The sequence below is a fragment of the Tupaia chinensis genome, unplaced genomic scaffold, assembly GCF_000334495.1.
Source record: "Tupaia chinensis unplaced genomic scaffold, TupChi_1.0 Scaffold139757_1, whole genome shotgun sequence".
Taxonomy (NCBI): domain Eukaryota; kingdom Metazoa; phylum Chordata; class Mammalia; order Scandentia; family Tupaiidae; genus Tupaia; species Tupaia belangeri.
In genome coordinates, this window is record NW_006199637.1 from 2,452,684 (window position 1) to 2,465,015 (window position 12,332).

General features: G+C 50.4%; 1 protein-coding gene and 1 long non-coding RNA gene across 3 annotated transcripts in view; one reads left to right on the plus strand and one right to left on the minus strand.

Annotated features, from left to right (window-relative positions):
• Positions 1-8,294, minus strand: part of MAPRE3 (microtubule associated protein RP/EB family member 3) — an 11,277-nt gene extending 2,983 nt beyond the window's left edge. Inside the window, exons 1-4 of one of the 2 annotated variants that reach the window (XM_014593130.2) lie at positions 8,205-8,294; positions 1,866-1,993; positions 1,066-1,211; positions 300-456 (exon numbers count right to left, since the gene is read on the minus strand). In XM_014593130.2, coding sequence (XP_014448616.1) covers positions 300-456; positions 1,066-1,211; positions 1,866-1,986 — 424 coding nt within the window. In that variant the 5' untranslated portion in view covers positions 1,987-1,993; positions 8,205-8,294. Of the gene's footprint in view, positions 1-254; positions 457-1,065; positions 1,212-1,865; positions 1,994-8,204 lie in introns of both variants that reach the window. The other variant, XM_006162184.3, reaches the window with a different exon arrangement.
• A 201-nt stretch (positions 8,295-8,495) lies between these two features.
• On the plus strand, positions 8,496-11,684 carry LOC106736407 (uncharacterized). Its single transcript, XR_001371419.2, has 3 exons — positions 8,496-8,667; positions 10,205-10,294; positions 11,487-11,684. It is a non-coding gene; the product is annotated as an uncharacterized LOC106736407 (long non-coding RNA).
• The last annotated feature ends 648 nt before the right edge of the window (positions 11,685-12,332 follow it).

Sequence of the window (12,332 nt, forward strand, 5' to 3'; positions counted from 1 at the left end):
CCTGGGCTTTCTCCCACCAGCTGCTACCGTGGCTGGTGCTGGTGGCTCTCCTCTTAGGACAATTTTGGGAGCCCTTTCACCCCCTACTGTGACTTCCCCGGCCTAAGTGGGCAGCAGGCGGCGTCATCTGAACTCCGTGATAACAGTCTCCTCCAGGCTGGCAGGGCCGGGCCGGTGGCCCAAGGGGCACTCCTGGCTGTAGAGCCCTGCCGGCCCGGCCCCCCACACTCCCTCCCCCAGCTCGGGCACGTTACCTGCTGTGCCAATGAGTTTCTTGGATTTGTTGAAGATCTGATCACCTGGGTTAGGAGGTGGTGCTACGTCCTGGCCCTGCCGCGCCAGCAGAGGGTTGTAATCCTTTCCATCATAGTTTGCGTCAAAGAATTTCTTAAACCACTGAATAAACTCAAAATTATCTTGGAATTTTCCTTTCACTAATTTCTCTACAGGAATGATCTGAAATAGACCACATAAGCAGAGCACTTTAGCCACCTGCTGCCGTGGGGCCGCCTTCCTCTGTGGGAGGGCCCCTGCTCTCAGGAAAGCCCGCCCCGGGGCTGCAGCATGCTCCACCTTCTCCACCTGCCCCCCTCCCGTGGCTCCAGAGCAGGCAGGTAGGTCAGCAGATGCCAGCCTGGGATCCAGACAGTTCTCTCCTGTAGGCACAGGAAGACCTGGATGGAGAGGCGTCCCTTGGTCTGCTGCCTGTATGTGGGCTGGGGGTTAGGACCCACGTCCCTGGGGCCATCGAGGCAGGAGTGGGAGGGAAGAGACATTTCTTGGGCCCTACAGAGAGACAAAACTTAACAGGAGCAGCATCCAAGCCTCCGTGTCTGGAATGGGGAGGGTCCCCAGAGAAAGGAAGGGAAAGAAATGTCACGATGGATGGGGTTTTCCACTGTGCCTTCAGCTGGGGGAACATTCGCTCTGGAGGATGAGGGTGGGGCTGAGAGAGGCCTGAGGGCTGGCCCGACTCCAGCAGCCCCCCGTTGCCCCTGCTGGTGGGCCATCTTCTTCCCCTGGGTCACACAGCTCCTCAGGACCCCCCGGGGTGCGGGCACCTACTTTGTCGACACCCATCTTCTTGAAAGCTGCTTGCAGCACCTTGAAGTTGTGGATGTATTCATGCTCTAGTTTGGCCTGGAACTTCACCTTCCTCAAGTGCACACAGCCAGGGAAGAGCATGTCCATGAACTGGCAGTAGGCGGCCCCTGTGGAGAAGCGCGGCTGACAGGTCCTGGACGCCCGCCGCGGCCCTGGGCTGCTCCAATCCCTCCCTGAGGCCGTCAGCTGGACGATTTCCCCAAACCCAGTCTCCTCTTCCCCCTCCTTGCCCTGGAGCTGGGACTAGTCCTACTTTCAGGGTTGACATGGCCAGGATCCCCCCGCTTTCCAGGAAAATGAGCAATGGCCATTTGTCGGGACATCTTATGCACAAGTACCACATCTAACACTGCACATGTGCGGTCTGACCCTACCAGCACAGCACCTGGGTGGATAGGTGATACGCTTTTGTCTCATGGATAGGAAAGCTGAGACCAGAGAGGTGTAGCGACTTGCTCAGGGTTGCATCAGCAGGAGAGCTGAGAGGTGGGCCCAGAGCAGGTAGACCCGACTGCACGCTGTTACCCTCACCTTTGGATATACCCTATACTCTGGCTTTGGATAGTTCACGAGTGCCTCACCTGCTCTCACTCTCCCTGCCTCCATGTTCTGACTTCACCTCCAGAGTCTGCCTAGTTATAGCTCTCCGGCTCACCTCTCTAATCCTAATTACAAGCTACCCTTCTCACAGCGCTGCAATGCCTGCCCCCTCCCCTCCCTTTCCCTCCAGCAGGGCACCTCCCCCATGCCCAGGCTCCTACCTGAACAGAGCTGTTCTATCTTGGTGTAGTTGAGGTGCAGGGAGTCATTGACCCATGCGAGCATATCATGGCGACTCAGATTTTCACTGGTCACGGATGTGGAGTACACATTGACGGCCATACCCCAGCTGCAAAGAAATCAGACAGGTTAACACTGGGGGAGTGGGGGGATACATGCTGGTCTTTAACTGTCCATTGGAGGGGAGCCTGGACAACCCCTGGGGAAATGAGAAGCATTTCTTTCCAGACCAGCCTTGCAGTTCACCTCCTAGAGGAGGATACTTATACATTCTTTACACACTTAATGAGTGTCTCCTCTATGCGAGATGTGTGCTGTGTGCTGGGAACTGGTGATACAAGGGCACTTAAGTAAGACAGGGTTTGAGCCTGCGAGGAGTTTGCAGACAGGCACGTCCCCCCGGCAGGGAGTGGTGCAGGAGGAAGCGTGGCACACAGACTCTCAGGGATGGCACAGAGAGGGGCGTGATCTCTCCTGCCTAGCAGGGTCAGCAAAGGCTTCAGAGCTGATGTTGGAGCCTGAAGAAGTAGGAATTTTCCAGACATACAAAGGAATTGGATAGGAAAGCACTGCAGGCACAGGACTAGCAAGAACAAAAGCTTGGCTTATTCCGGGAACTCAGACTTGTTCCGCAGCCCCGGGAGCAGGTTTTAGTGTTGGGGCACAGTGCAGTAAGGGTGGCAGGGACAGATCATAGATCACAGAGGGCACTGTTTACCACAAAGAGGAGTATGGGCTTTCTATTTACAATGGGAAACCATTTGAAGATCTCTCTCTCTCTCTCTCTCTTTTTTTTTTTGTTAGAGAGAATTTTGCTATAGGGTGCGTGCTCTTGCTGAAGAGACAGAAAACAAGAAATCATCCCCAAGTATGCTGCAATTCCTTCTCCTCCATTCTCCTCTTGGAATTTTGGGGTTGCATGCACATGCAACCAACATGAGTTTTAAGCTGCCTGGTCTGAGACTCGAACCACAGTCGACTATTTGGGAGTCAAGCGAGGTAACCATTACACTATTTGCTGGTCCCCACTTGAAGATCTTAAGCAGAGAGTAACCTGAGCAGACTGGTGTTTGAAAATGCCAACTGACCTCTGCCTCTTCTAACTTTGGACAGCATATTCCTGTGTCCTGTGTCCTGCTGGTTGACCAAGAGGTACCTAAATTTCCCTAGTTTAGAACTTTCCCTTAAAATGTGCTTCTGCTCCTAAATTCATGATCCTAGTGAGTTCAGTACTGGCTATCAATCTCCCAAGCTATAAACCTGTGGGGTAACCCTAGGTGGCCTACTCTCCCTCATGCTCACATCTGACCTTTCCTTGAGTCCTGCTACGCTTCTTCTTCCCTGCTACCCTTGGGATTTAAGCACTCTCTCTAGCCAGGTCCTGCAGAACCTCCGGAAAGGCCTTCTAGCCTCCAGCCTCCAGCTTCCAGCCCCTCCCTCTTCCAGTCCATCCTAAACAACTGGAGTGGAAAGTAGGCCTGGCCACCCACTGGCCAGCTCCAAGTGCTTTTGGCCGGCTGTCATAAATGAAATGCTCATTGGCCAAATTTGCTTGCAGGCTTAAACTGTTGAGCACTCACTGGGTTGGAAGTGTTCCTAAGTGTCCAACAGTTTAAAGTTGGGATGGTTCACACAAACAATCTGAGGTTTCTGGCTTCTTTTGGTGACTCTGGGCCTAAGTTCCTGCCCTGCAACCAATAGCAGGAGCTGAGCAGGGGTGCCCTCCCCTGGCCACAGGCATGAACACCTCCTTACCACCCCCAGCCCCACTCAGAGGCCAAGTACCAACTATTTATCACTGACTTGCCCTGTAAAGAGAAGGACAGGGGCCTGCAGGTGGCGTGGTGGTTAAGGGCGCTGGACTCCCCATGGCCGACCGTGGTCTGAGTTCCAGACCTGGTGGTTGCTTTCTCACTTTTTCTTTCTCTGTCTCTCTTTCTCTCTGTCACTCTAAAATAAGCAAATAAATAAAGTTAAATAAAAATAATTATTATTTTTAAAAAGATGAGGCCATATGTCTTGGTACTGGGTATTTATCAGAAATGGAAAAACAGAAGATAGACCAAAGGGACCGTGTGCGCTGAGAACTGTGGGTATTCATATTTCTGGAGTGAAGAACCTTTCTCCGGGTTAAATACGCAATGTCTCGGTGAAGTTAAGTGTCCCCAGCCACTTCCCTGACCCCACAGACATGTTACAAGATGACCCTTCCCTACCACTTACACAGTCCTGAATGGACCCCATCTCACCAGAAATAGACCCCATTTCCCACTTTGTTCCCCAGTTAGGAGCCTTCAGCAGCTCCCACTCACTGACTACAGACTGCCATCCCCACCCCAGCATCCACTCATGCTCTGCTCCCGTGGTTCTCAAACTGTGGTCCCTGGGCCAGCCGCATCGGGCTATTTGGTATCAGTTGATAGAAATTCCAATTCTCGTGCCCTACCCCACACCTATGGACTCTGTCCTGGCCCAACATGCCCAGAGGATCTGCAGGGACAGTCAAATCTGAGCAGCTCTGCTTTGGATGATGAGCAGCACCTGCTGGGCTGTGCTCCCTGGAAGCCCCACCCTGACCCCAAGCATATACGTCATTATATGCTCAGTTAACTTAGAGGAACTTGTTTGAAAGAAAATCATGAGAGAAGACACTCATATATTCCTAGTCCTTTATCCTTTTTTTTTTTTAAAAAAAATGGTACCAGCAGATGGTGTAATGGTTATATCACTGGACTCCCACATAGTCCAGTTCGAGTCCAGGATCTGGTGGCTTAAAATTCACGCTGGGTGCATGTGCATTTTTTCCCCCAAATCCTGAGAGGTGACTGGATGAGAAGGGATTGAGGGTTGGCCATCCTCCCTGGGGTGTGATTTCTCGCTGTCTCTCTGGAGAGTGCATGTGCCCTATAATAAAAATCTCTCAAAATAAAATAAAGTAAAATACAACAAAATGAAATAAAATAAAATAAACCCTGTCTATCATTGCCCAGAAAAGGGAGCCTAGGCAGTGCCAAAAAGCTAAGAGAAACAGTAATTGTTGCCTTGGAGGCTTCTAAGGACTCAGGACCTGTGAGTTCAGAGATTGGGAGGCTAATTTTGACTGCACTTGGGTCTGCTCTTGGGTGATGGCTTTGAGCCCACTGCCCTGAATCCCGACACACACACTCACCACCAGGCTTGTCTGTTAGCGTACCTGTGGGGCTTCCAGGCCTATTACAGGCAATGCGCTCAGCAATTAGTGAAGGACTGAGTGACACCTCTTGTGCTCTCCTCTCTCTGAATTGTCTCTCATCACCTTTTAGCCTGGGCATCCCCCTCCCTCACTCAGCCTTCAGGACCCAGCTTCTGCACTGTCTTCAGGAAACTTCCTCTGGAAGTAGACATGCCATCCTCTGTTCCCATGACACCCTAAGCACTCAGCACATCTCTGGAAGACACATGTATGCCTGTTCCTTTTACCTGCCTGTAGCTCTTTAGTGGCCAGGATCTGTTTCACTTTTGGGTACCAGACCAGTTCTAGGTGAGGAGTAACTGCCGAACCACATTAGTGGAGTGGAACTGCAGAGGCTGGAGTTAGGAGAGTGAGTTGCTGAAGGACTCACCTAAAGTGACAGAAGTGGCCGTGGAAGGCTTAATTTCCAGAGGCAGGAGATTTCCAGAGGCTTGGAGACATTTCTCCATGAGGCCTTTGGGCCATTTTGTCTCCAGGTCTCTGGGCCAGGGTGATTACAGGTCAGTTGTGGCTAACACTAGGTTAGACCTCAGAAGGACTGGGCTGGTCAGGGGTGGTCCTGGGGGTGCAGGGAAGTCTTAGGTTGGCCCGGGGAGTTCCTGGGCCACTTTAGGCAGTTCTGTTTAATGCTCCTTTCTGGGCCTAGCACTCAATCGAGCTGTCACCCTGTATGGGACCTTTGTGGAAGGAGGCAACTGACACTGGAAACAGAGCCTTTGTTTCCACTCAGGGCTGGCTGCAGCTTTCAGGTGGTGGTGCCCTCTGCTCTGATCGGGGTTCATTTTATCCCAGGAAGATGCATCCTAGGCCCTCAGGGCCTTGCAAGGACTCTGTCACACTTGCTAGAGCACATCTCTCATGGAGACACCAGCCTCTTCTTTCCTTATCCCTCACCAAGCTGGACAGAGCAGGCTGTCCTTTTCATTCTCCTTTCATTTCCTGAGTTGGCCCTCTAAATAAAACTGACCATGGCCAGCAGGTGGCACCCAGTACTGAGCAAAGACTCCTAAGTCCTTCCTCTTCCCCAGGGCCCCCTTCCCTTAGCTCAACTGAGAGTAGAGAGAGCCCTTGACTGGTCTCTCCAGAGAGAAGCCAGGTTCAGTCAATCCTGGTGGTGTCAGGGCAGGGGTTGAGCACCTGTTCCTGACCTAGATGTCTCCTAAGAGCTGAGCCTGTTGGAATAGCACGGAAGGGAAGACTGAAGGGGCTTTCCCATCCCTCAAAACCACATGTTGAACTCATAAACGGGTTAAACTTCTGATGGTCAGACAGCTGCTGGGGGCAGAGGTATATAAAGCACTCACCCAAGGAGCAGGCTGTAAGCGGACTAGCTGCCTCCAATTACAGCAGAGACCTTGTCTGAGAAAACTCCAAATGACAGCACACCTGTGATCAAGAGCACCATCACCTTCCCCACATGGTAGGTAACCACCCAGAGGGCTTTACCAGGTCCACCAACCCTGTCCTGTGTTCCTATCGTCTTTGGCACAGGGTGATGGTCAGGAGGAACAGTCCCTGATTGGGTTAATGCCTGTCACCCTCCAGGTTGGCTGGCAACCCTATTTGAGGATAAGACTGGTCTTGGGAAAGGCCAATTCTGCAAGGCCTTGACTCCTGCAACCATATCTGAAGCCAGGGGAAGGAAGAATTGAGAAGGTTTAATCTGGTGACTTTGCTAAATCACTTCCTAGAATGGGGCCATAAGGTTCACGGTGCATTCAGTGGCGATGGGAAAGGCAACCATGAAGCTCTCACTGAGAGAGGGAGCAAGTCAGTCTGTAGACCAAGGCCTCGAAAATGGTCAGCAAGACTAAATCTCCATAGCCTTAGTCAGAAGGGCTTCCGGAGACCATCCGGTTCCCTCCTGATACTGCAGAGCTAGGATGTGTTGCACTCAGAGCTAGGAAATTACAATCTTAAACCACAAAAATGAATGATAAGTCTGCCTAACTCTAAAATCCCACATTTTAACATTTAATAATCTTATCACTAGCCTAAGTCTAATTTCGTCCTTTTGTTTTTAAATCTTCAATGGGAATCTATCTTCTACAATATGTTTTGAAGACAATTCTGAAGCCCTCAGGCTTCTCTAATTTTTTTTTTTTTTTAAAGAAAGATTTTTTGGTATAGGGCAGGTGCACTCACTGGAGAGACAGAGCAAAACAGAGAGAAAAAGTGAGAAATTAGCCCCGGGGGAATGGCCACACTACAATCCCTTCTCCTCCATTCTCCTCTAGAGATTTTGGGCACACACACACATGCATCTGGTGTAAATTTCAAGCTGCCAGTCCTGGGACTCAAACCACAGCCAGCCATGTGAGAGTCTAGCGCCTTAACCACTACGCCACCTGCTGGCTCCAGTCTTCTCTAATCCTATAGGGCTCTCTTTACCCCAAGTTCAGCCCTGTTTTGGCCTGGCTCCTGAAGAACCACTGCAGTTCCCAAGCCTCCACTCTCTGCTCTACATTGCCATTAAAGACATGCCAAGTCTGGGGCCAGTAGATGGTGTAATGATACGACGTCACTTGACTCCCACACAGTTAACCGCAGTTCAAGTCCTGGACTCAATGGGTTCAAACTCATGCCAGGCAAACTCATGTCCTAGAGCAAAAAGTCTCTCCAAATAAAAAGAATACTGCATCTCTAGTCAGATTTCAGGCAACGTGGGTTCAAATCCTGGCTCTAGCATATCTGAGCTGTTTGACTCCAGGTTTCAGTTTCCTCGTCTGTAAAACAGACACTTCCCATCGCATGGAGCTATAATGAGGATTAACTGAGCCATGTGAGCAAAGTGCAGAACACAGAGCCTGGCACATGGGAAGTGTTCTGTAAGTGCTATCAGCGTCACTGGGGCAGTCGCCGAGGATCCAAGGCTTGTTTGAGAAGCAGACACCTGATACAAGTCAGCCTCTGCTGTCTGAGACCGTGGGACAGCCAGTCCAGAAGACAGACTGACTACAGAGCTGTGCTTTCTCTGCCCCTTCTGCCTGGAGACAGCCATCTGTGCTTCCTGAAGTTGGGCTTCTGACCACAGTCCCTCCCCAACTGCAGATTTCCCCAGTATTCCGCTTTGTGGATGCCATCCTACCAGCCAGGAAAACTGGAACAGATGCTGTGGGATCAGAGGAGAGAGAACTCTGTGGAGCCTGCCAAAACGTTCCTGCTCCCGACGTGGGGCTATGCCCATTGTCACTGGGCTACCCCTTCCTGCCCAGGCCCAGAGGGGCTGAAAATCTGCAAAATTTCTACCCCTTGCTCCCTTGGGTCACACATCCAGGTTATTCTGGGGTTGCATGGAGGCAATATGTGGAGGCAGGGATGAAGGGCTGGGGCTGGCAGAGCCCTCCAGCGGGTCACAAAGCCCTGGCACGCCCAGCCAATCACCTTCTTCTCCTAGCTGAACATGGACCTGACTCATAGAGCTGCTCAACTCTCAAGGCTGGATTAGTCCAAAGTAGAGATGGGCAAGTGGAGTAGCTCCAGGGCTGGCTGGGGCCAGCATGCACCCACTTCAGCAGGCCCAGGACTGGGATCTGATGGGCCTAGTTCAGGTAGGGCCTAGAGCTTCTCCAGGAGTCTGTTCCCATACCTTTGAGGTCATGCAGCTCTTCCCTGAGGCCTTGAGCTCTACTGAGGTCCCAGCCGCTGCAGCCCTGTAAATGTCCTGCTGCACAGTGATCTGATCCAGACCAGGCTTGATAATGCCGCTGCACCCCTCATAACTGCCGCCTGTGAGAAGAGGTCCTTGGGGAGTTTTGGCCATAGCTCAAAGGGCTACTGGAGGAAGCAGTTATAGAACTTGGCTCCCACCGTGCCAACTGCGGTTTGAGTCCTGAACCTGGTGGTTTGAAAATCATACTGAGCGCAAATGCAGGCATGCTCAAAGTCCTAGGAGGAGAATGGAGGAGAAAGAATAGTGGTGTGGCCATCTCCCCGGGAAGTGATTTCTTACTTTCCCTTTCACTGTCTCTGTTTCTTTCCAGTGAGCATGTGCACCCTATGGCAAAAACCTTATTTACTTAATTTTAGAGCGATTTTTGCTATAAGGTGCATGTACTCACTGGAGAGAGAGACAAAGAGAGAGAGACAGAGAGATAGATAGACAGAAAGCAAGAAATCACTTCCCAGGGTGAATGGCCATGCTGGAATCCTTTTTCCTCTACTCTCCTCTTGGGATTTTGGACATACACACACATGTGCCTGCTGTGAGTTTTAAGCTGCCAGATCTGGGGCTTGAACTGTGGTTGACTATGTGGGAGTCTAGCGATATAACCGTTACGCCATTTGCTGGTCCCAGCAAAAATCTTAAAGAAAAAAAGGGTTAATGGACCTATAAGTATAGTAAACAACTCCTCATTGCTAAAATTAATCCATTTTAGTGGGGTCTATCTAGGTGGGTTCTTCATTGAATATATTTAAGTTTCTTAAGCACCTGGTTTTTAAGTCAAGACTTTTCTACAGAGCCACTCATCAAACCAAGACCCCAGCAGCAGATTTTCCCAGAGCCTGGGTAGTGCACTGAAGAGAGGAGTTACGGCAGAACGTGGGGCTGGGCTGCAGGCTTCACACGTAATGCCTTGGAGAGGGGCAAGAAGTGGACAGTGGTCAAGGCCCAGTTTTCATGTCTGAAGAATCAGAATGTCATTAAGTGTGAGGTTGTAAGGATAATGAGAGACACTGCATATGGGAACCGTCACCCTGCCATGGACCTAAGCAACCTCTGCAACACAGACTCGTGGACTCATTCAACTTATGCACTCCCCAGTCCCTGGACTGACTCTCCCATAGACCCTCTAATCAGGGCTCTGAATAGGGCGAGATCTGGGCCAGGTGTGGGTTTCGGTTCTCTGCTGCCTGGTCTTCATGGCCCTCAGGCAGAAAGACTAGTCCTCCTAGACCGATGTTCCTCACTTCTTTCTTCAGTTAGTCCTGGCTCAGGACTCTGCACACAACACTTGTATTCATATTTGTTCGATGAATAAATGAATGAATGAAGGGGGGAGGTTAAACCACAACATGGGGGTTCAGATGGCAGGTGGGCTCAGAAGGGTGGTCTCCTGGTCTCGTTTCCTGTTTGTTGACCCCAAGGAGGTGCTGTTGGCTACACGAAGAGAAAGGTGGAGAGCAGAATGCCAGCTTCGCTCCCCAGCCGCACACAACCAGACACAGCACACATCGGTGAGACATTAAGAGATTAAAAAAAAAAAATCTTTCTCTGAAGCATGTAACATGGTGCTACTGGATTCCTGACCCCAAGATCAGGTTTTGGAAAGTCTTGAGCATGGAAACTGGTTCCCTGCCAGGCGCACCTGTCCTGTGGGTGGGTTGCTGGCTCTTTTGCTGTTAGCCTGAGGACAGAGAGGAAGCCGAGGTGTGGCAGCGCCGGGATGTGCCGAGAAGAGAACGATCACGTCTCTTGCAGCCCTTATTGGTCTGGTGTTCCCTTAATGACTCTTTATGTTCCAAAAGCCCGTCTGTGTCTCTGGGGCACATGCCAGCCAGGTCACTTTACATTCCTTTAATAGTATATTTCTTTAGAATGTCTGGTCTATAGCTGTGGTCTGTCTCACCTCTCTGAAAAACTTGGGTTCTTTTTTTGTTTTTTCAGAGAGGTTTTTGCTATAGGGTGCGCAAAAACCTTGCCAGACAGACAGAGAGAGACAGAGAGACAGAAAGAGAGAAATCACCCCCCAGGGGGGCTGGCCATACCGCAATCCCATCTCCTCCATTCTCCTCTCGGGATCTTGGGCACACACGCACACGCACCCGGCTTGAGTTTCAAGCCACCGGGTCTGGAACTCAAATTGTAGTTGACTACATGGGAGTCAAGCGACATAGCCATTACGCCAGCTGCTGGTCCCAAAACTTGGGTTCTTATGTAAATTCCTTACTGACCCCAGGTCCAGCTTCCCCTCTGCTCTCATTGTTCTTTCCACCCCCCATCCAGTCTCCTCTCAGAAGCCTCCTAGTTTTATTTCCTTATCCTTTTGACAGGGCATGGATTGCTCATTTATCCTCTAATCTTTCCACCAGAAAGTCTACCCTGAAGATGTCTAGAACAGGGTCAGCAAGGTAGTATGATGTTTAAGGTGGCAGGATCTCACATGGCTGACCATGCAGTTCAAGTCCCGAACCTGGTGACTTGAAAAACACTGGGTTCATGTGCATGTGTGCTTAAAAACCTGAGAGGAGAGTGGAAAAGAAGGGATTGCAGCATGGCCATCCCTCCTTGCAGGGGGTTCTTTCTCACTTTTTCCTCTTCTCTGTCTCGCTCTGGTGAGTACACATGCCCTATAGCAAAAAAAGAAAAAAGTCCAGAACAAACTTTCTAAGATTCACTTCAGCGTTTGATACTTTGTCCTCTCTGCAGCAGACTGTCATTCTTCATGCTCCCAGACTCCAGCCTACCTGACTGCTCTGCAAGTCTAATCCCAAGTGGAGACAACTAGCCTCCACCCCAGTGGTGAAAAGCGCTGGAGAGGCTTCTTCTTTGAAGAAGGCTTGCCTACCTTCAAATACCTTTGACAGAGACAAAGAAACACAGAGTGAGAAATCACCCCCCAGAAGAGATGGCCATACCACAGTCCCTTCCCTTCCATTTCCCTCTTGGGATTCTAGGCATGCACGCACATGTGCCCAGTGTGAGTATTAAGCCGTCGGATCCAGGACTCAATCAGTGGTTGACTGAGTGGGAGTCCAGGGATGTAACCATTATGCCATCTGCTGGGCCCAATTCATTCTGATTAAACCCTATGAGTATTAGGAGGAAGGAAAAGAGAAGTCAAGTTTTCTTCTTTACATTTCTCTTTCCAAGTTGCTGCGGCATTGCTTTAACTATTTACTGATCACTGACACAATGTGCTAACCACTACCTGAGGCCCTGTGAACACATGGGATCACTTCAAGGCCTGAGGCTTGTCTTCCAGGAGCCTCTGCTTGGTGGAAAAGGAAAGAATAACTGATACAACAATGAGGGATGTCCCACCCCAGAATGTGCAGTGCACATGAGGAATGAAAGCACATTTGGCTTTTAGGTGCTCTAGGAGCTTGTGAAGGAAGAGCAGGGGGTCGGCAGTTAGACAGCCTCTGGAGGAAGGTGGAACCTAACTTGGGCCTTTAAAGATGACAGAAAGTCAGAAAGCAGTGAAGAAAAAATGAGAAATTTGAGACATGGGAAATATGTTTATTATTACTTTTATTTTTAAAAGTGAGCACA